General features: G+C 41.5%; 1 protein-coding gene across 1 annotated transcript; it reads right to left on the reverse strand.

The window, feature by feature from the left end:
• Positions 1-1,729: 1,729 nt before the first annotated feature.
• LOC129841191 (uncharacterized) lies at positions 1,730-21,905 on the reverse strand. Its single transcript, XM_055909348.1, has 6 exons — positions 21,380-21,905; positions 19,095-19,225; positions 18,740-18,898; positions 12,663-12,827; positions 4,988-5,099; positions 1,730-4,776 (listed from the first exon to the last, which is right to left on the reverse strand). Exons 1-6 carry the CDS (start codon positions 21,660-21,662, stop codon positions 3,815-3,817), a joined length of 1,812 nt encoding a protein of 603 aa, XP_055765323.1. The 5' UTR covers positions 21,663-21,905; the 3' UTR covers positions 1,730-3,814.
• Positions 21,906-22,777: the final 872 nt, after the last annotated feature.

The raw sequence follows: 22,777 nt of genomic DNA on the forward strand, positions 1-22,777 counted from the left end.
CTTATAATTCACTGTATCACAAGTCCAGTGGGTCTGAAGTTTACATACACTATGTTGACTGTGCCTTTAGCGTCTTATGGCAAGGGGCAGTATTGAGTAGCTTGAATAAGATGCCCAGAGTAAACTGCCTGCTACTCAGTCTCAGTCCCAGAAGCTGTGCAATGACGCCCTGACAGCGCTTGAGAGGATCTGCAGAGAAGAATGGGAGAAACTCCCTAAAACCAGGTGTGCCAAGCTTGTAGCGTCTTACCCAAAAAGACTCGAGGCTGTAATCACTGCCAAAGGTGGTTCAATAAAGTACTGAGTAAAGGGTCTGAATACTTTCCCGAATGCACTGTTTTCATATAGTGTTAGACTTCAAGGATAGTGTTTCGGCTATGCCAGCACACCAAACAACAAATCTGTATTATGTAAGAATGTTAGCATACCCAGATGCTCAACTGAGGCACCTAGTAATAAAAACTCTTAGCCCAGGACACTTCACATGATAACTATAATATTTCAGCTAAAGAATTGCTACGGTTTCTCGTAGCAATTCTTTAGTGGGCACACCTATGTCTGATGAGGTAACTCAGGAAGGAGAAGCTCTTGGAACATAGTTTGCATTTGAAGGGCCTCTCCTTGGTGTGAACAGTCTGGTGCTGCTTCACATACCTTGCCTCAGCAAAGCTCTTCCCACATGTGGGGCAGGAATACGGCTTGTCAGCATCTGTCCTATTGCTTAGCCTCTTAAGTTTTGACCCTATGACACAAGAGGGGGTAGAAGCAGGAGCCACCACCATCAGGTGGTTAGTCTTTGAGCTCCCTCTAGCCATTGTTTGGGTGTTGGGATTGTGTGCTGTGTTATAGGCTAGGAACCTCTTGTGGTGACCACCCATCCTGACCCTGTCTGTATTGGTGAGGTAACCATGAGGTAGCTGAGGAAGGCTAGACCCAGGTCCAAGCCCAGACCTTCTATGAACCCCTTCACCAGGCATTAGACAAGACTCTGAAGGAAAATAAAGACTTCCTGATAGACTACCATCAGGGGGGTCTCCCACTACTCTCAGTGAAGGCTGAAGCCTAAGGTGACCTGCTCTGTTCATCATGGATACTGTGGTGTTTGTATCATAGGAACAGGAGGGTCTATCTCTATCAGCCCCAAGCCCTGCTCCATCCCTGCACTGAGACTGTGAAGAGAAGGGTCTGGGCTGCGGACTGGATCCCTGACTGGAGCCTCCGTCTCTCTGATGACCACCAGGACTGTTGTTCAGGTCACCTGTCCACTGGTTGTGTTCTGTGTAGTGGTGGAATCTCTGTTCCTCGTGGGTTGGTCCTGGTTCCGACTCGGGAAGGAAGATCGATGGCTCCTGATCCAGGGTGCTGGGTCTGGGTTTGTGACCAGCCGTTTCAGAGGTCCACTCTCTCCTGCCAGCAACACCAGATATCAGCAGATCCTCATGGACTACAGACTAAACACAAATTGTACAAAAGAGCATATAAAAAGGTTCATATAAGAAACTCTGCTGTAGACACAGAAACATGACATATAATAAAATGTTAAACCACAGTCAAGCCTCTCTCTAACACTGTGACTCAAGTACCTAACAATATGGAGCCATTGGAGTTAATTATTTAAAACATTTACATATGTGTTAATTCGAGAATTAAGTATGTTTTGGTTCGACTGAAATAAAGGAAACTCAGTCCCTGCAATAATATAAAAATAACCAAGTCAGTCAGCACAGAGTCAATTTTGTATTTTATTTCAACAAAATGGTAATACACTCACAATGTAAAGTACAGTACTTTTTATTGCACAAAACAATGAGTAGGGCTGTGGTGGTCATGACATTTTGTCAGCTGGTTGTCATGCAAAAGCCTGCTGGTCTCATGGTAATTGACCAGTAATGAACATAAACACATTGAGCATCTCCAGCCCTCCATGCATACAAGCTGCTAATGAACTTCGGGAACATCTACATTTAAAAATACAGAATAAATCAATTGAATATACGCCATCACAACAAAGCCATGATTTATTTTAGGCCAGTCTAAAGAAACATGATGTGAAGAAAATGTATTTCAGAATAGAATGAGTTGCCCTACTGTATACTGTCAAAAATAAAAATCATTTTATGGCTATGCTGTAGGCTTGTTCATTTAGCAGACAATATATGCTTATAAGTCCCATGCCATTATTTTATATTATATGATTTTATAGTAAGAAGATTATAATTTAACTTAAAATAGAAATTATATTTTTCCCATTCCGGATGAGTGCGCATATGAAGTGTCTATGTTGAGCATAAAAGTCATCATTTGAAACAGGTCCTATATGCCATTTTTTCTGTAATTTGGCAACTTTAGTTGTGAATGATACAAACCTTAGAATGCCTTAGAAATCAAAAGGTATGGGCTGCATGATGCGACGATAGGCTATTGACGATTTTGAGAAAGTCGCAAAAAAAAGCTTGTGCTCTGTTCCTTGCCTCAGGCTGCACATGCTGTTCTCGCCAGCTCTCATCAAGTGATTATTATTTCAACAGACTATTCTCAATTTAATTTGAACTAATATGTAAAATGAGTTTTGATTTAGAAGGGCCCATTTATCACATTTGCAGAAACAGGGGCAAGAGAAGAAAATGCATATCATCCGTATCGAATAGCGAATGGAGGTCACTTTCCCGCAGCTTGGTCCCATTTCGGGGAAACTACTTCATGTGATAGATATTCTGCCCAAACTCTGCATGCCATGGGCACTCCAATCCTGTTCCTGCAGCTACCCAGTGCTTAATTTGGAAAACCAAGTGAAATCTGTCAGGGAACATCGATAGTAACATATTTTCACAACGAAACTGTCTGCTGTATTTCATTAAACTGTTGACAGCCCCCCTCTCCCCTCTCTGTGCGCTGAAGAATGGCATGAAGGAAAGCGGGGAGGAGATGGAAAGGCATGGTGGTGAGATATTCTGTAGCTAAAGCTAACATATCAGCCTATTAATTATGAAAAATATAAAACTATTACTAGGCTATACAAAATCAAATAAAAATTCACTATAATGTAGACTCTGAATTTGTTTTATTTAGGCTAGGCCAATTTTGTACCAAAGATATCTTATCAGTTTTTTATGAAAAATGTTTCCACTCAGATTCAACCTGTTGTTGAACTAATTTATTCAAATTGATCAATCAATCACAGTGAGGTGAGTTTTAAAAGCACATACTGTTTTGATGATAAGTGTTTAATGTGATTTTCGATTACATTTGCATTGATGTCAGAGTGGCTAGAAGGGCAATAGAGCCCTGAGTACCAGGCCATTAGCGACCTGATGATCGTTACCGAGTTGGGTACTACGAACATATGTCCAGAGCACTTAAAAGGAGATTACCATGACTGGTCACATAGAATTTTATTGCGGTCATGACGCATGAATGCTGGATTACCGCAACAGCCCTAGTGACATGGAGAATAACTTGTATCACTATGGTAACAGTTGACATTTTCTGTAAATCTGGTACCCTTCTATTTGATAAAATGAATTTGAGAATACTTTGGAAAAGGTTCAACATTACAGTACACACAGCTGCATTACTTTATGCCAAGTAAACATGAATTAAGGCACTATCATTTCCTCATTATCAAACACCATGATAAGGTTGTCACTCTTCATCAGTGAAACATTTTTACAGACACTATCACACCAACCATCACAATATCATCTACTCTGCCTTATCATACTCATTCTTCCCTCATGTCACCCCATCCAGCTCCCCACTACATCCAAAACCAACATAATTAACTACAAACAAACTAATACTACATTATATGTCACTATACATGGCCCGTGTGCATTTTCTGCTGGTGTAACCTGAGGTAGCTCCTCTCTGAGAACCTCTTCTCGCAGTGCGTACAGGCGAACGGCCTCTCTCCCGTGTGGACCTTCAGGTGCCTCTTCAGGCTGGACGTGTGGGAGAAACTGACCCGGCACAGGTGGCAGCCAAACGGTTTCTCCCCTGTGTGGACCCTCTGGTGCCTCTTCAGGCTGGATGAGTGGGAGAAACTGACCCGGCACAGGTTGCAGCTGAACGGTTTCTCCCCTGTGTGCATCCTCTGGTGGATCTCCACCTGTTGGGGGAAACTGAACGCTTTCCCACAGAACGAGCATGGGAATCGCTTCTCTTTGGCGCCACCACCTTTACTGATTCCATCTCTACTACTGTCATTTGTCAATGGGCTTGTGTAGCCATTTAGTGTTGAGGCACTGGCATTGTCTGAGGTCTGGTTTAACATTAGGGGAGTGTGAGGAGGATGAAGGCCAGGGAGTGTCTGTGTTGTTGCAGGGTCCATGTTCCAGTTGATAGATCCTATAGAAGGCAGGCTGAAGGCAGCATCTGTTAGGTGGTTAACCTGAGGCGCCATCAGTCTCTCTGAATCACAACTATAGGAGCAGGACGGAGCATCGCTAGCAGAGTCTGTGTCTGTTCTCTCCTGCCGCATACAGACACCACCTCGTCCTCGTAGACCAAATCTACGCCTCACCCTGGTCCCAGCCAGTCTGTTGTCATGGAAATTAAGTTTGGCTGTTGTTTTGCGTTCAACTGTCTGTTTTGGGTTGTGGTTAACAGTGTTGTTCCCCAGTTCGACATTAGGGACTCTGTCCCATCCAATGATCTCCACTATGTCGCCTCTGGCCCTGGACAGCTCGGTGATGTCGTCCCCTCGACCCTTGGCTGCTCCGGTCTGGGAATCCAAGATGGCCACCCAGTCTCCTCTTTTAACCTCCAGCCAACCACCTGAAGGAAGAGGTTACAAAATATACTTTTTTTAAAACATGGCAGAGAAAACTCTACATATGGATTTTTTTTCGTCAATTACCTGGTCAAATTCATACATTGTGTGTTTTGTTGTATTGATTTAATTTTCTGAAAAAATAATAGCCAGGCACATCACTATTCCCATTGAAGATATATTACTGTATGTAGGCTATATGTATTTATTTCTTACCTTGCTCCCCCATCTTTAGTCCACTCAGCAGGTCAATGCTCTCTGGTACGTCTTCTACTGTCTCCTCTTTGACTAGCAGCAGATCAGGCTTCCCATCCTCCATGTCTACTGGCTGTAAGAGATACAGAGTGAGAGGATGTTGGATCAAGAAATCTGATACGAGCACCCTGCCATGAAGCATCTTCTGGTTGGGCAATGAGAGTTTGCTATGAGCACTATACAAACATGTTAGTTGAGTTTAATACTTGATACTCTTTAATGGTTTAATAAATGAAAACATGGTCCCACACTTAAGACAAAATTAATCAAGACCAGGGCCCGCATCCACAAAGTGTCTCAGAGTAAAAGTTCTCCTACTCTTATGGGTAAAAATAAAAGCTATGCTTGAAGAATCTTTAGTCATAAGAGTCCTACCTAGTCTACAGATATTTAGGAGAACTCATGAGCTGTTCTAACTAGTTGAGTTACCAGCAAGTGTCTAGATAATAGAAAAGGGCAGCGAGTCAGTGGTTCCTGCACCATATGTAATTACTTTGGAGTTGTTGAAAGAATGTGTTGATATTTCTATATGATCAATCCAGAAATAATCTAGACCTACCTGCAACAGTATCTCTTGCGCTTTTGACAATGATTTCACATGATAAACCGAAATTGTTTTAAGCCCTAGGCTAATAAATAATCCCAATTTTCTTTTGATTATTTCAATAACCTACATTGTTATTTCATCTTCATCTTGATAGACATTCAGTCTAGCTTTAAAAAATATACTTAAATTGGGTATGCCTTTAGGTTTGGAGATTGAAAGCATCTAGATGATGTTGCACAAAACGTTGGAAAGGTCTAGAATTTTCACATGATAAGGCCTACGTTAACTTTGATTATGTTTGATGGAAATTATAGACTATTCAAACGTTTTATGCAACATTATCGGCAAGTGAGTTGATGCCTACTGTGCCAAAGCGATTTAGAGTTGTTAAACGGTAGTGACGAGTGTGTATTGATATAACGGTAATAGGCTATTAATATAATTCCGCTTTTAACAACCATCAGAATTGGTTAAAAAAAGTTATGCATGCCAAAATATTAGGCAAGAATTAAGTTTAGGCAAAGTAATTGTATTAGGTGAAAATTATATTAAACATTTTACATTTTACCAACATTTGATGGTTGTCTGAAGCATTCTATATTCCAAAACTGGCAATGCCTTATCGCGATGTGCTATTCCCCATAATTCTAATTCTTGTGACCGAAAAGAGCTTCTGGATATCAGAACAGCGATCACTAACCTCGATTTGGATGAATATTTCTACTTCCACGAGTCAGAGGAGCCGAACATACTGCTCACCCCAGGCCAGGCCCTAATCCCGGAGACTCGGAAAATAAATAGACTGTGCAAGAGTGGCCAACATGCGGGCACCCTGACATACTACGTCAGCGAGTACATAAACCACCACTACCCTCCGCTCTATTGGCGAACGTACAATCACTGGAAAACAAACTGGGCAAGCTCCGTTCGAGACTATCCTATCAACGGCACCTGAAGAACTGTAATAACCCATGGTTCTCTGAGTCTTGGCTAAAGAAGAACATGGATAATATACATCTGGCTGGTTTTTCCATGCAGCAGTAGGACAGAACGGCAGCATCCGGTAAGCTCAAGGGGGAGGTGTATGTCTCTTTGTTAACAACAGCTGGTGCAATCTCTAAAATTAAGGTCTCGAGGTTCTGCTTGCCTAAATTAGAATATCTCATGATAAGCTGTAGACCATACTATTTACCAAGAGAGTTTATCTATATTTTTTGTAGCTGTCTATTTACCACCACAAACAGATGGGACTAAGACCGCACTCAACGAGCTGTATAGAGCCATAAGCAAACAAGAAAATTCACAAAATTCCCAAGGCCGCAGGGCCAGATGGATTACCAGACGCGTACTCAGAGCATCCACTGACAAACTGGCAAGCGTCTTCACTGACATTTTCAACCTCTCCCTGACCCAGTCTGTAATACCTACATGTTTAAAGCAGACTGTGAGAAAACAGTGATGGCCTCATAAAAAGAGGAGGATCCCATCAGCTTTCTATAGGCTAGGCCTACTATATTTATTTCTTAACTTTCCTAATATTAGGCACATTGCTAATATTTACAACAGGAGTATAGCTTATGTGGCTGGCATGAAAATAAACCACGGGGAAAAACGTCCTCCATTCGCTATTTAAGTGCATAGATGACATGTATTTTTTCCGCTGCCCCTGTTTTGATACAGGTGCATGATAATGGTCCATTCTAAATCAAAACAAATTTTACACATATTTTATTTAGTATATGTAAAGACAATATTATATCAAGAATAGACTGATGAGTGACAATATTAGCCTATCACTTGTGAATGATATACAGTTGAAGTCGGAAGTTTACATACACTTAGGTTGGAGTCATTAAAACTCATTTTTCAACCACTCCACAAATTTCTTGTTAACAAACTAGAGTTTTGGCAAGTCGTTTAGGACATCTACTTTGTGCATGACAAGTCATTTCCCCAACAATTGTTTACAGACAGATTATTTCACTTATAATTCACTGTATCACAAGTCCAGTGGGTCTGAAGTTTACATACACTATGTTGACTGTGCCTTTAGCGTCTTATGGCAAGGGGCAGTATTGAGTAGCTTGAATAAGATGCCCAGAGTAAACTGCCTGCTACTCAGTCCCAGAAGCTAAGATATGCATATTATTAGTAGATTTGATTAGAAAACACTGAAGTTTCAAACTGTTTGAATGATGTCTGTGAGTATAATAGAACTCATATGGCAGGCAAAAACCTGAGAAAAAAATCCAACCAGGAAGTGGGAAATCTGAGGTTTGTAGTTTTGCCTATCCAATATACAGTGTCTATGGGGTCATATTGCACTTCCTAAGGCTTCCACTAGATGTCAACAGTCTTTAGAACCTTGTTTGATGCTTCTACTGTGAAGGATGAGGGAATAAGAGCTGATTGAGTCAGGGCTCTGGCAGAGTGCCACGAGCTCACTCAGGCGCGCCCCCGTGAGAGTTAGCTGCGTTCCATCGCATTTCTACAGACAAAGGAATTCTCCGGTTGAAACATTATTGAAGATTTATGTTAAAAACATCCTAAAGATTGATTCTATACATCGTTTGACATGTTTCTATGAACTGTAATGGAATTTTTTGACTTTTCATCTGGCCTGCGCGTCATCAATTTGGATTTTGGAACTAAACGTGCGAACAAAAAGGAGGTATTTGGACAAATTATAGACGTTATCTAACAAAACAAACATTTATTGTGGAGCTGGGATTCCTGGGAGTGCATTCTGATGAAGATCATCAAAGGTAAGTGAATATTTATAATGCTATTTCTGACTTCTGTTGACTCCACAACATGGCGGGTACCTGTATGGCTTGTTTTGGTCTCTGAGCGCTGTACTCAGATTATTGCATGGTGTAGTTTTTCCGTAAAGTTTTTTTGAAATCTGACACAGCGGTTGCATTAAGGAGAAGTTTATCTAAAGTTCCATGTAAAACACTTGTATCTTTTATCAATGTTTATTATGAGTATTTCTGGGATTTCTGTGGCTATCTGCAAAATCACCGGATGTTTTGGAATCAAAACATTACTGCACGTAACACGCCAATGTAAACTGAGATTTTTGGATATAAATATGCACATTATCGAACAAAACATAGATGTATTGTGTAACATGATGTCCGGTGAGTGTCATCTGATGAAGATCATCAAAGGTTAGTGATTCATTTTATCTATATTTCTGCTTTTTGTGACTCCTCTCTTTGGCTGGAAAAATGTCTGTGTGTTTTTTTGACTTGGCTCTGAACTAACATAATCATATGTTGTGCTTTCACTGTAAAGCCCTTTTGAAATCGGACACAATGGGTAGATTAACAAGAAGTTTATCTTTCATTTGCTGTAGTGGACTTGTTAATGTGTGAAAGTTTCCTCCGTGTTTCCTCCGACACATTGGTGTGGCTGGCTTCCGGGTTAAGTGGGCATTGTGTCAAGAAGCAGTGTGGCTTGGTTGGGTTGTGTTTCGGAGGACGCACGGCTGTCGACCTTTGCCTCTCCCGAGTCTGTACGGGAGTTGCAGCGATGAGACAAGACTAACTACCACGAAAATGGGGTAAAAAAAATAATAATAACAAAATATAAAAATAAAAAGCATTACATGCATAATCGCATTTGTGATCACTTTTGATAATGGTGTTTTCCGCTAATGTAACATTTGTGCTTATAGCCTACTGCCGTGTACGCATTACCTAAAGTTTTTTGATGCTAGTGGTTGTATTAATTTGTGATCTATCGCATCCCACAACTGTCCCAGACTATGTTTGGAATATTTATTTCTTGCAGAGAATATAATAGACCAACTTTTGTACTATGGGCGATAGTAGATTGACATAGGCTAGAGCTTTTGCTGTACGTTAGGCCTACTCATCTTGTTAGCTGACGAAAAGTAAATGTGGACAGTTCTTCCAATATCTTCAATATGCACTTCCGAATTGGATAAGGACGTGCGAAGTTGCGTCCCCGACGTGTCTGTCTTCACTTGTAGCCTGTGAGAAAGACCAGATCAGGTGATGGAGAGCCGTGTGAGTGATTCAGAGCAGGCAGCACTCAGGGAGAAGGGCTGCAAAAGGCATGGATTTTTGTTAGGGCGCATTATGGCCACACAAAGGGGATGCCACCGGGAAATTCGAGGCATTACAAGTTGCTTCTCAAATTGTGAATAAGAGACTGACGAAGTGTGTACAGCCTGCGCAAAAAAACAAAGCAGAGCACATGCCTTTCAAGCAACTTTTTTCATATCATCGTTAGAGTCGTATCATGCAGCCTTACAATGTATTACAAATCAAAACATACAGCCCAACGTTTGTAGAACAACTAAAGATACATTAATAACTCTAAATTAAGCATAGAGGAGTACCTATTAATTTGTTAACAGCTCAACACAGAATAGCCGCATGTGCGCACTCCCTCAAATCGTTTGGAGAAAATATCCTTTCTATTTTATTCAGCTTTGTTCAATTGTATTCTTGTTACTATAAAATAATGCCATGGAATTCTAAGCAAATATTGCCTGCTAAATGAACTAGTGTAGCCCACAGCCATTTGGCATATCCAGATCAGGACCTAACATAAGGACATGCTATTCTGTTCTTCTGAAATACACTACATTTTCTTCATATCATACTTCTTTTGACCTGTCTAAAATAAATAATGGATTGGTTGTGAAGGTGTAGGCTATATTACATGAATTTATTCAACTTTTTAAAATGTAGATGTTCCAAAGGTCTGCATCAGTGCCTTGTGTGGAAGCCAGGAGATGCTAAATGTGTTTATCAAATCAAATTGTATTTGTCACATGCGGCGAATACAACAGTTGTAGACCTCACAGTGAAATGCTTACTTACAAGCCCTTAAACAACGATGCCGTTTTAAGAAAATACCTAAAAAAATAAAAGTTTTAAAAAGTATGAGATAAGAAAAACAAAAAATTAAAGAGCAGCAGTAAATAACAATAGTGGGGCTATATACAGGGGGTACCAGTACAGAGTCAATGTGTCAATGTGCGGGGGCACCGGTGTCGAGGTAATTGAGATAATTATGTACATGCAGGTAGGGTTGTTGAAGTGGCTATGCATAGATAATAACAGGAATAGGTTTTGTCGTGCCCTCTTCACGACTGTCTTGGTGTGCTTGGACCATGTTAGTTTGTTCGGTGATGTGGACGCCAAGGAACTTGAAGCTCTCAACCTGCTCCACTACAGCCCCGTCGATGAGAATGGGGATGTGCTCTGTCCTCTTTTTCCTATAGTCCACAATCAACTCCTTTGTCTTGATCACGTTGAGGGACAGGTTGTTGTCCTTGCACCACATGGTCAGGTCTCTGACCTCCCTATAGGCTGTCTCATCGTTGTCTGTGATCAGGCCTACCATTGTTGTCATCAGCAAACTTAATGATGGTGTTGGAGTTGTGCCTGGCCGTGCAGTCATGCGTGAACAGGGAGTACAGGAGGGGACTGAGCACGCACCCCTGAGGGGCCCCCGTGTTGAGGATAAGCGTGGCGGATGGGTTGTTACCTACCCTTACCACCTGGGTGCGGCCCGTCAGGAAGTCTAGGATCCAGTTGCAGAGGACGGTGTTTAGTCCCAGAGTCCTTAGCTTAGTGATGAGTTTTGAGGGCACTATGGTGTTTGAACGCTGAGCTGTAGTCAATGAATAGCATTCTCACATAGGTGTTCCTTTTGTCAAGGTGGGAAAGGGCAGTGTGGATTGCATTATCTGTGGATCTGTTGGTGCAGAATACAATTGGAGTGGGTCTACGGTTTCTGGGATAATGGTGTTGAGCCATGACCAGGCTTTCAAAGCATTTCATGGCTACAGACGTGAGTGCTACGGGTCGGTAGTCATTTAGGCAGGTTACCTTAGTGTTCTTGTGCACAGGGACTATGGTGGTCTGCTTGAAACATGTTGGTATTACAGACTCAGACAGGGAGAGGTTGAAAATGTCAGTGAAGACACTTGCCAGTTAATCAACGCATGCTCGGAGTACACGTCCTGGTAATCCGTCTGGCCCAGCGGCCTTGTGAATGTTGACCTGTTTAAAGGTCTTACTCACATCGGCTGCGGAGAGCGTGATCACACAGTCATCTGGAACAGTTCATGCTCTCATGCGTGTTACTTGCCTCGAAGCGAGCATAGAAGTTATTTAGCTCGTCTGGTAACCTCGTGTCACTGGGCAGCTCTCGGCTGTGCTTCCCTTTGTAGTCTGTGATAGTTTGCAAGCCCTGCCACATCCGACGAGCGTTTATGTTAATTAATGGTCAATTACCGTGAGACCGACAGTTATTTGCTTGACAATCACCGGCTGACAAAATTTCGTGACCGCCACAGCCCTAGTTTGGAACCAACAGGACCCTGAACAGCTTCTATCCATAAAGCCATAAGACTGTTAAATAGTGAGTTAAATAGTTAACCAAATAGCTACCTGAACTATCTTTATTGACCTTTTTGCACTAACTTTTCTGACTCATCACATACGCTGCTGTTTATTATCTGTCCTGTTGACTAGTCACTTCATTCCTAGTTATTTGTACATATCTACCTCAATTATCCTAGTACTGGTACCCCATGTATCATTACTCATTCTGTATTTATTATTATTCTGTTATTACTTTTCTATTATTTCTCTATTTTCTTTCTCACTGCATTGTTGGGAAGGGCCTATAACAATGTCAATGAGCGTCACCACTATCTTTCCATTATGGTACCTCAAACTGTCATGATTACCAGCTGAGAAACTTTTAAGAGTTGATTTTACTCCTGGCTCAGAGTTGGTCTTACCAGTGTTTAAACATCATCCTAAAAACTATTCTGAGCTTAGAGGTTTTTTGTTGTCTTAAAACAGGTTTTAACCAAATCCCTATGCCCTTTTCTGAGACGCTTTGTGGCTACGGCCCCAGGGTAGTCTCAGAGTAGAAGTGCTGATCGAGGATCAGGTCCCCATCTGTCTATATTGTCTTATTCATTATGATCTAAAAGGAAAAACTGATCCTAGTTCGGCACTCCTACTCTGAGAGGCTTTGTGGATACGAGCTCTGACCTAATATCATTCAGACAGTAGTTCACAGTGGGCTCACCTCAGTGAGACTGTGTGTGGTCCTGTGCTGCTCAGCTGGTTCCTCTGTGGTTTCAGGAGGAGGTGTAGTCTGGTTGTCCTCCATGACCATGTTCCCCTCAGGGTTCCCCAGACCCTCCTCACACCCCTCCTTCTTCACCAGCAGCACCTCTGGACCCTCCTCCTCCTAGAAGAGACAGGTGATACAGATTACACAGACATACACTCCTTCAGGTACGTATACAGACACTTTCAACATGGAGTGTTTACCCATCCTCACTACATGTACTGTAGTTACAGAATGACTTCATTGTTAAACCCATTATGGTGGACATAAATATGACGTTGTGGGTAAAAAAGTCAGCTATGATAAGTCATTATCAGACAAACCTGACTAAACTATTTTGACGTGTACAGTAGGTGTTTGTTAGTGTGTGGGTATATTTAGTAAGCATATATTGGTTAAAAAGCACTGTCGGGTATATGCAGAATAGGGTGTGATGTATACTAAAGAGAGTCTCAATGAATGTCTTAGAATGAAAAGTTTTAAATACACAATATATAAACCACACCAATGTCTCAACTAAAAATCTGCATGAACTTGATGAAACTGCATTCATTTACACATAAAAATAAAGTAGTTGAATAGAAGTAATGATAAAGGCATTTGTGAGTATCATATAGCCTACACAGTACAAACTTCTTGAAGAACAATATGGCCTTAATGATCATGTACTCTCTCCCCCCGGCACAGCCAGAAGAGGCTTGGCCACCCCTCAGTCTTCTCTACGTTTCTTCCTAGGTTCCTGCCCTTCTAGGGAGTTTTTCCTAGACACCGTGCTTCTACATCTGCATTGTTTACTGTTTGGGGCTTTAGGCTGGGTTTCTGTATAGCACTTTGTGACAACTGCTGATGTAAAAAGGGCTTTATAAATACATTTGATTTTTATTTGATGTAACAGACTTTTTAGTGTTAATAGATTTTTATTTAACTAGGCAAGTCAGTTAAGAACAAATTCTTATTTACAATAATGGCCTAACCCGGACAATGCTGGGCCAATTGTGCGCCGCCTTATGGGACTCCCAATCACGGCCGGTTGTGATACAGCCTGGAATCGAACTGTCTGTTGTGACGCCTCTAGCACTGAGATGCAGTGCCATAGACCGCTGGCTTATATATCACAAAATGTCTGGACGCAATATTTTACTCAGGAATATTCAACACTGAAATCTGTTACTCTCATTATTCCAAATGCATCTGTGGATCTTTTCTGTTGACAACAATAGATATTAACATTTGTCCTTTAATGATTGGAATGATTACAAATCACGTTACATATTGCTTAACATGTCAGTTACATATTGCAATATAATTTTGGGACAATATTATATCAATATCTGACTCCAATTACTGATTTTTAAAAATAAATAAAAAAAGAATATTTTTTATTATTATTATACATTTTTTGCTACTGTAGGTAGCTTCAGCTGGCGCTAGTCGGCTGTACCTGCGCAAAAACTCCCAATATTTTTCATCCTATAGCTTGTTCTCCATCTTCTTTTTAAATAGTGAGCCAACATGTTTTCAGCACTTATTTCCCTGATTCATCAGAACTCAATTTCTCATGCTCTCTCCTATCTCTGCAGCAGACATATAGTGAGCAATACGTTTGGAACATCAAATCGCAATATCGAATCGGAATACATATTGAATTGTGAGAAGCGTGATAAATATTTTATCGGCACCTAAGTATTGTGATAATATCTTATGAGGTCCCTGGCAATTCCCAGCCCTACTTTCTATGTTATATAGTGGAATGTTTTCTGCTGGTGTATCCTGAGGTAGCTCGTCTCCCAGAACCTCTTCCCAAAGTGCGTACATGTGATGGGCTTTAGCAAACTACAGTATCTTCTGTCGAGGGAGGAGCTGGTTTTCAGAGTGTATATTTATTACTTTTAACACATTTCCGTTATTTTTCTATTAGCTCTCTATTTTCTCTCTCTGCATTGTTGGGAAGGGCTGTAAGTAAGCATTTCACTGTTGGTCCACACCTGTTGTTTACAAACCATGTGACAAATAACATTTGATTTGATTCAGCAATATTGGTGACCAGGGTGGGATCATTTCGATACGCTTTGGCTAGTCAAACATTGGCTAGCTTTCAATAAATTGGCTGGACACAAATGCTTCTAAAGAAGGTGTAATAATGAAGCATGTGTTGATGACAGTTCTACGGTCTCCAGAGGCCCAGGCTTTTGGCATAGATGGTAAAAGATCTCTGGACAAACATTGTATGTCTGTGATTGATACGTTACACTATATTTAGATACTGAGACACCTTTGCTATTTGTCTCCATAATCAATAAATGGTGGAACACTATTTGTGACGGTGTTCTTTGTTCGGGTGTACTGTGCATTCAGAAAGTATTCAGACCTCTGGACTTTTTCTACATTTTCTTACAATACAGCCTTATTCTAAAATTGATGAAATTATTTTTCCCCTCATCAATCTACACACAACGCTCCATAATGACAACAAAAACAGGTTTTTGGAAATGTTTACACATTTTTATTTTTTAAAATAAAAAAAATGTAAAAAAGATATCACATTTACATAAGTAGTACTTTGTTGAAGCGCCTTTGGCAGTGATTACAGCCTCGAGTCTTCTTGGGTATGACGGTACAAGCTTGGCACACCTGTATTTGGGAAGTTTCTCCCATTCTTTTCTGCAGATCCTCTCAAGCTCTGTCAGGTTGGATGGGGAGTGTCGCTGCACAGCTATTTTCAGGTCTCCAGAGATGTTCGATCGGGTTGGCTGTGTGCTTAGGGTCGTTGTCCTGTTGGAAGGTGAACCTTCGCTCCAGTCTGAGGTCCTGAGCACTCTGGAGCAGGTTTTCACCAAGGATCTTTCAGTACTTTGCTCCGTTCATCTTTCCCTCGACCCTGACTAGTCTCCCAGTCCCTGCCGCTGAAAAACATCCCCACAGCATGATGCTGCCACCACCATGCTTCACCGTAGGGATGGTGCCAGGTTTCCTCCAGATGTGACGCTTGGCATTCAGGCCAAAGCGTTCAATCTTGGTTTCATCAGGCCAGAGAATCTTGTTTCTTGGTCTGAGAGTCTTTAGGTGCCTTTTGGCAAACTCCAAGCGAGCTGTCATGTGCCTTTTACTGAGGAGTGGCTTCCGTCTGGCAACTCTACCATAAAAGCCTGATTGGTGGAGTGCTGCAGAGATGGTTGTCCTTCTGGAAATTTCTGTTTTTTGCTCTGACATGCACTAACAACTGTGGGACCTTATATAGATGTGTGTGCCTTTCCAAATCATGTCCAATCAATTGAATTTAACACAGGTGGACGCCAATCAAGTTGTAGAAATAGCTCAAAGATGATCAATTGAAAACAGGATGCACCTGATCTGAATTTCGAGTCTCAGAGCAAAGGGTCTGAATACCTATGTAAATAAGGTATTTCAGCTTTTAAATTTTTTTATTAGCAAAAATGTATAAAAACCTGTTTTCGCTTTTTCATTATCGGGTATTGTGTGTAGATTGATGAAGAAAAACATTAATTCAATATATTTTTAAATAAGGCTAACGTAACAAAATGTGGGAAAACTCAAGGGATCTGAATACTTTTCGAAGGCACTGTATATGCACGAAACATACATTATGGAAAATTTGTCTCACATTCAATCATAGTTAGTAGAATAATGAATGGATTGGCAAGATTTTGGCACTGTCCACTTTTAGAAGGTTAGTAGGAAAGTTAATCATTTAAACCACCTAAATATACTCACATTCACTGAAACTTATAAAAAACTAAAACATATTTCCCAACTGCTTTTTCTATAATCCTAAAAGCTCTTTATCATTCTCCATACCAATGGATCAAACATTATGCATTCCCACCGTGAGATTGGGCAGCTGCAATTTGAGAACTCATCTGGTTTAGAAATCAAACTCTGGTTATCTTCTGGCAAAGCACATTGTACAACTGTTTTTAGAGGAGATGTAATGAAAGGTACGCTATATGTATTGGTTAATATGCATATGCAGCTGTCATTTTTAGACCTCCATTCTAGCATTCATGACACACACATTTTTCTATCTACATGCTTTTATTTGGGTTTCTATGCAAATTATACGATTGTTTATTTAAGCTTGCAGCTAGTTACTTGAAATGAGACAAAACATTATTTAAAAAATTGGATTAACTGACAAAGAAAGCTAATGAAACACAAATTGACATTTACAGTAGCTGACTAGGCTAGTCAAACTAACATTTGCTAGCTTTCAATAAATTGGCTAAACGGTCATTGAAGTTACCTCTTCATACGATCAAAACAATTGGTGTTGCATGCTGCATATTTGAAGTGCACTCAAACAGATATTTATCTTATTTCAGTCTTCGGAAGTTAGCTATATCTGTTCCTCTATATCATACAGCAGTTTGCGTTTTCACAAGAGGCAGTGTTTAGATAGACGCAGTCGTAGATAGATGCAGGCCATTGGCTGCCTTCATCACCATGGGTATGTGATTAGTTCAAAGTTTAGCAGTTTCTAAAATTTGCCCAACAAAATTATGGAATATACTTATGAGAATTTAAAGTACCAACAAATGTAATAGTCATCATAATGTTTTACTGTTGTTAGGTTCTAATTCTCAGAGTAAAACACTCAACGAACATTATGAAAGCTTAACCAAGTTTATTCTTCCCAGAGGATCAATACAGCTGCATTAGACAAAAACATTTTCACACAAGCACTGATATTTAACTGTTCCTCATAGGCTGAGTCTCCTCCGACCCATCTGTACAAACATCGTTCTATACTGCTAGGCAGGACACCAGTGATACGGGCCATAAACTTTAATTTTTCCCTTTAAGGTGACTTGACCTGACCTCAACCCCCCTTCATCACTAATCCATGGCTCTCCTCCCTTATCAATGCCTGCCACATGTATTCGCTTCCCTGCACTCAACACATTCCAAGCTTAATTGCACACACTATATACCTTCCTCCTATAACCATTAACTTCTGGTGTCGACCCTCTAAACCTCAGCACTCCATCAGTGACATGAATAAGTATATTTTCATATTCTCAGAACCCAACACTGTCATATACAAAAATCAGCTCCTCCCTAGACGGGGAGCAATAAACTTCACATTTTTCGGCCCTCCACCTAGTCTATCTCATGTGAACCTTCAGGTGCCTCTTCAGATGGTGCTGGTGGGAGAACCTCTTCTCACACTGGAGGCAGCTGTAGGGTTTCTCCCCTGTGTGGACTCTTTGGTGCCTCTTCAGGTCACAAGCCTGGGCGAAGCATTTGTGACACTGGGTACAACTGAAGGGTTTCTCCCCCGTGTGGACCCTCTGGTGGATCTCCACCTTCTGGGGGCAGCTGAAGCCTTTGTTACAGAACATGCAGAGGTACCGTTTCTCTTTACTATTGCCTGATGTGGCTCCCCCTCCCTGAGCTCTAGCCTTGTCGTTTGAGTTCGATACCTGATCGAAAAGGATGTGGCCGCGAGAATCGGAAGGCCCAATCAACGTGGACACTGTGTCACGATCCCTGAGCGAATGTAAAGGGGAGTGGGTTGCGACATTTGGATTTGTCTCTGAGCTTTTCCTGTAATCTAAGAAACCTCTGCCCTGTGAGAGTCCGTATCCTAGGTGATTATCTGCATTCCATGTGGAAGGAACCTCACACGCCACTTTCACTTCATCTATGACCAAACCCTCCCCTTTCTTATCTAGGCACCCTTCAGAGTATACACTACTATTGTACCGGTTCCAGTCCCCTCTAGATAGATCAATCTCTAAACCCAAGGTCATATTGCCAGGGTCCATCTCTGTAGTGTAAGAACAAGACGGATCATCGAACGTGTCACCTGAGTCCCGATGGGACTGAACCATCTTCAGGCTCGGGTCACCATGAAGTAAATACTCTGCGCCAGGAGCAGGATCAAATCCTGTGTGACAGACCAGTCTCCCTTGGTCTGATCTGTGGTCAGATCCTGTGTCTAGCCTTTGTGTTTCAGTTAAAGTCTCTGTGTCTGTCTCTGTCTTGAGAACGGCGTTCAGCGTTCCACTGACCTCCGTGATCCTGCGTCGGGTCCTGGGTTGCGCTGGGGCGGTGGTAGGGTCCTCCGTGGGTACAGGGGACGCTCTAGCCTGGATGTCTCTGCTGTGACGTGTGTCCTCCTCTCCTTCAGATCTCTCCTGCTTGACCCCAGAACCTGCAGCCTCTGCAGACTGACAAAAGAAGAGAGGAGGTTATTACTGGTACTACAGTTGAATTGTATAACAATGTCGTATGGAAGTCTTACAAGCTCCCATATGGCAGATGTACATGTAAGCAAGTAAATAGCTGAGGCGCGCTTTTCTGAAATAAACGGGCCAAATTTAGTTTACAATTTAATTGTAGACGTTTATGTAATACTACACTCACCTCTATCACGATAACATGCTGGGTTGAGGTTCCACTCAGCTCATCAACAGTGATTGGTGGGTCATCTCGCCATGTATTGTGTCCCGCTGGCTTCACAAAGCTCCTGTGACCTCCAGTGAGGTGTCCTTCACCTGAGAAAGTGAATGGGGGGGAAAGGTTGTTATGTCAGCTTCTGTCAATGCTCAACGCTATATTGAACACTATTGACAGTTTTGACACTGTCTAGAATTGGTAAGGATGTAAGGTAACACTTAGCATAACTGCTTGATATACTTTTTATTGATCAATGTATTATGTTCCATACAACACATTGCCTTCATTGATTAAATAATAGTAAATGCAGTTAATTAATCTGGTTAGGATTTGATATTGTTTCTTTGTTCAAGATAGTAATCTGGGGAATTATTGCATACTATCCAAAAACTGACCAAGACCCAATTCCAGGGTACGGGGCGACAGGCACTGAGTTATATACAGTTGAAGTCGGAAGTTTACATACACTTAGGTTCAACCACTCCACAAATTTCTTGTTAACAAACTATATTTTTGTTAAGTCGGTTAGGACATCTACTTTGTGCATGACAAGTATTTTTTCCAACAATTGTTTACAGACAGATTATTTCACTGTATCACAATTCCAGTGGGTCAGAAGTTTACAAACACTAAGTTGACTGTGCCTATAAATAGCTTTGAAAATTCCAGAAAATTATGTCATGGCGGTAGAGGCTTCTGATAGGCTAATGGACATAATTTTAGTCAATTGGAGGTGTACCTGTGGATGGATTTCAAGGCCTACCTTCAAACTCAGTGACTCTTCGTTTGACATCATGGGAAAATCAAAAGAAATCAGCCAAGATCTCAGAAAAAAATTGTAGACCTCCACAAGCCTGGTTCATCCTTGGGAGCAGTTCCCAAATGCCTGAAGGTACCACGTTCATCTGTACAAACAATAGTACGCAAGTATAAACACCATGGGACCGCGCAGCCGTCATACCGCTCAGGAAGGAGACGCGTTCTGTCTCCTAGAGATAAACGTTCTTTGGTGCGAAAGGTGCAAATCAATCCCAGAACAACAGCAAAGGACCGTGTGAAGATGCTGGAGGAAACAGCTACAAAAGTATCTATATCCACAGTAAAACGAGTCCTATATCGACATAACCTGAAAGGCCACTCAGCAAGGAAGAAGCCACTGCTCCAAAACTGCCATAAAAACGCCAGACTACGGATTGCAACTGCACATGGGGACAAAGATTGTACTTTTTGGAGAAATGTCCTCTGGTCTGATGAAACAAAAATAGAACTGTTTGGCTATAATGACCATCGTTATCTTTGGAGGAAATATTGGGAGACTTGCAAGCCGAAGAACACCTTTCCAACCGTGAAGCACGGGGGTGGCAGCATCATGTTGTGGGGGTGCTTTGCTGCAGGAGGGACTGGTGCACTTCACAAAATAGATGGCATCATGAGGGAGGGAAATTATGTGGATATATATAAGACATCAGTCAGGAAGTTAAAGCTTGGTCGCAAATGGGTCTTTCAAATGGACAATGACCCCAAGCATACTTCCAAAGTTGTGGCAAAATGGCTTAAGGACAACAAAGTCAAGGTTTTGGAGTGGCCATCACAAAGCCCTGACCTTAATCCCATAGAACATTTGTGGGCAGAACTGAAAAAGCGTTTGCGAGCAAGGAGGCCTACAAACCTGACTCAGTTACACCAGCTCTGTCAGGAGGAATGGGGCAAAATTCACCAAACTTATTGTGGGAAGCTTGTGGAAGGTTCCCTGAAACATTTGACCCAAGTTAAACAATTTAAATGCAATGCTACCAAATACTAATAGACTGTATGTAAACTTCTGACCCACTGGGAATGTGATGAAAGAAATAAAAGATGAAATAAATTATTTTCTCTACTATTATTCTGACATTTCACATTCTTAAAATAAAGTGGTGATCCTAACTGACCAAAGACAGGGAATTGCTACTAGGATTAAATGTCAGTAATTGTAAAAAAAAACTGAGTTAAAATGTATTTGGCTACGGTGTATGTAAAATTCCGACTTCAACTATGTATGAATGGCGACAGGCACTGAGTTAAATATGAATGGCGACAGGCACTGAGTTAAATATGAATGGCGATAGGCACCGAGCAATATATGAATGTAGACAGGCACCGAGCAATATATGAATGGCGACAGGCACTGAGAAATATATGAATGGCGAAAGGCACTGAGAAATATATGAATGGCGACAGGCCGCGCAGCCTCCGCCTTCTGCGAAATGTACCTCTTGCCATTCCTCTGTATCGGTCGAGGATCTTGACACTACTGGGACGACTGGCGAGAACGCGCTCTCGCGTTGTCCTCTCTGCGCGCTCCCGTGACACCTTCAGTTCCAGAAGCTGTAGTTTCCTACGCAATGCCCTGTTTTCTTTCTGGCTATGAGTTATTTCCAAACGAAACACTGCATAGTCATCGTCTACGAGCTTACAGATATCTGCTACGGCTGCATTCGCTAGCACCTCCATGATGGAGGCTATTTGAGTGTGAAAAACCATACAGTCAGCCATTGTTAGCAGCTAACTAGCGTTACCTAAAAAAAATTATATCAACCAAGTCCTGCCTCCAACGCGAATTAAAGACTACATGGGGTAAGTATGTGATGCTGTGCAGTTAAATGAGTCATATTTTGAGTTCCATGTTGTCAATAAACGTCTTAATAGGAACAATAAAAATGCTAATGTGGAAATTCTTCTTGGTCACTGTTCACTTCCGTTTACACTGAAGAGAAAGGATGTTATTGGGTGGCGTAATAGCTCAAAGGGTGTGGCTAAATGAGAAGGATATGCGCGCTGGTCTTTGAATTACGGTACTGCTTATTATGTTACACATCAAATCTTCTTCTTCTTTAAGGTTTTATAGCAAACTACACCTATTGTGGTACATTACCTCCACCTACTGTACGGGGTATTGAAACAAAATATTCCATTGCGGGAAGGTAGTGGTGGTGGCCTTCTCTGCTGGCCTAAACATCATCAGAATATAAAACAATTTTAAATATATTTTCCCACAAATATGTATTAAATTATTCCCCAGAGTAAGAGTTATACTCTTCATTTCATAGCTTTCCTCTTGGTTGCACTGCTTCCAGCCCCAGGTTGAGATTTGGAGGGCTGGTTTTTATGTTAGATCTTTTATCCAATCATATTCAGTCATCGTGTGTTGCCAGGGGTCTAAAATCTGCCCTCAGGCCTTCAGAATCAACAGTGCTGTAGCTTAAAGTGAATGGAAATGAAAATTTAGTGTCAACCAATCAGCTTTAGAGTTGGCTATTGTACGCCTGCTGGCTGGCTCCAGTGTTACACAGGAGCCAGCTAGCAGGCGTAGTGCGTGCACGTCTTTTGATTGGATTACCAATATTGAGAGGCAGGTCCTATGGGCAGGTCTATGCAGAACCTCAGAACTAGGAAACTGAATTTGATAAACAAATTAATTTGCGTACTACTAAGCTGTTTTTTCAACCCACAATGGCAGAAGGAGGAGAAGATATCGATTTGGTCGAGGATATAATTATAACGCCATTCTCAAGACGAACTTTTCAAGAAAAGTTAGACATTGTAAGGAGAGGTCGCCCGACGCCGACGCTACAAAGCCTGTCACAGGCGGGAAAGGGGTTTGTTCGCCA

This window comes from Salvelinus fontinalis, chromosome 42 (genome assembly GCF_029448725.1).
Source record: "Salvelinus fontinalis isolate EN_2023a chromosome 42, ASM2944872v1, whole genome shotgun sequence".
Lineage (NCBI taxonomy): Eukaryota > Metazoa > Chordata > Actinopteri > Salmoniformes > Salmonidae > Salvelinus > Salvelinus fontinalis.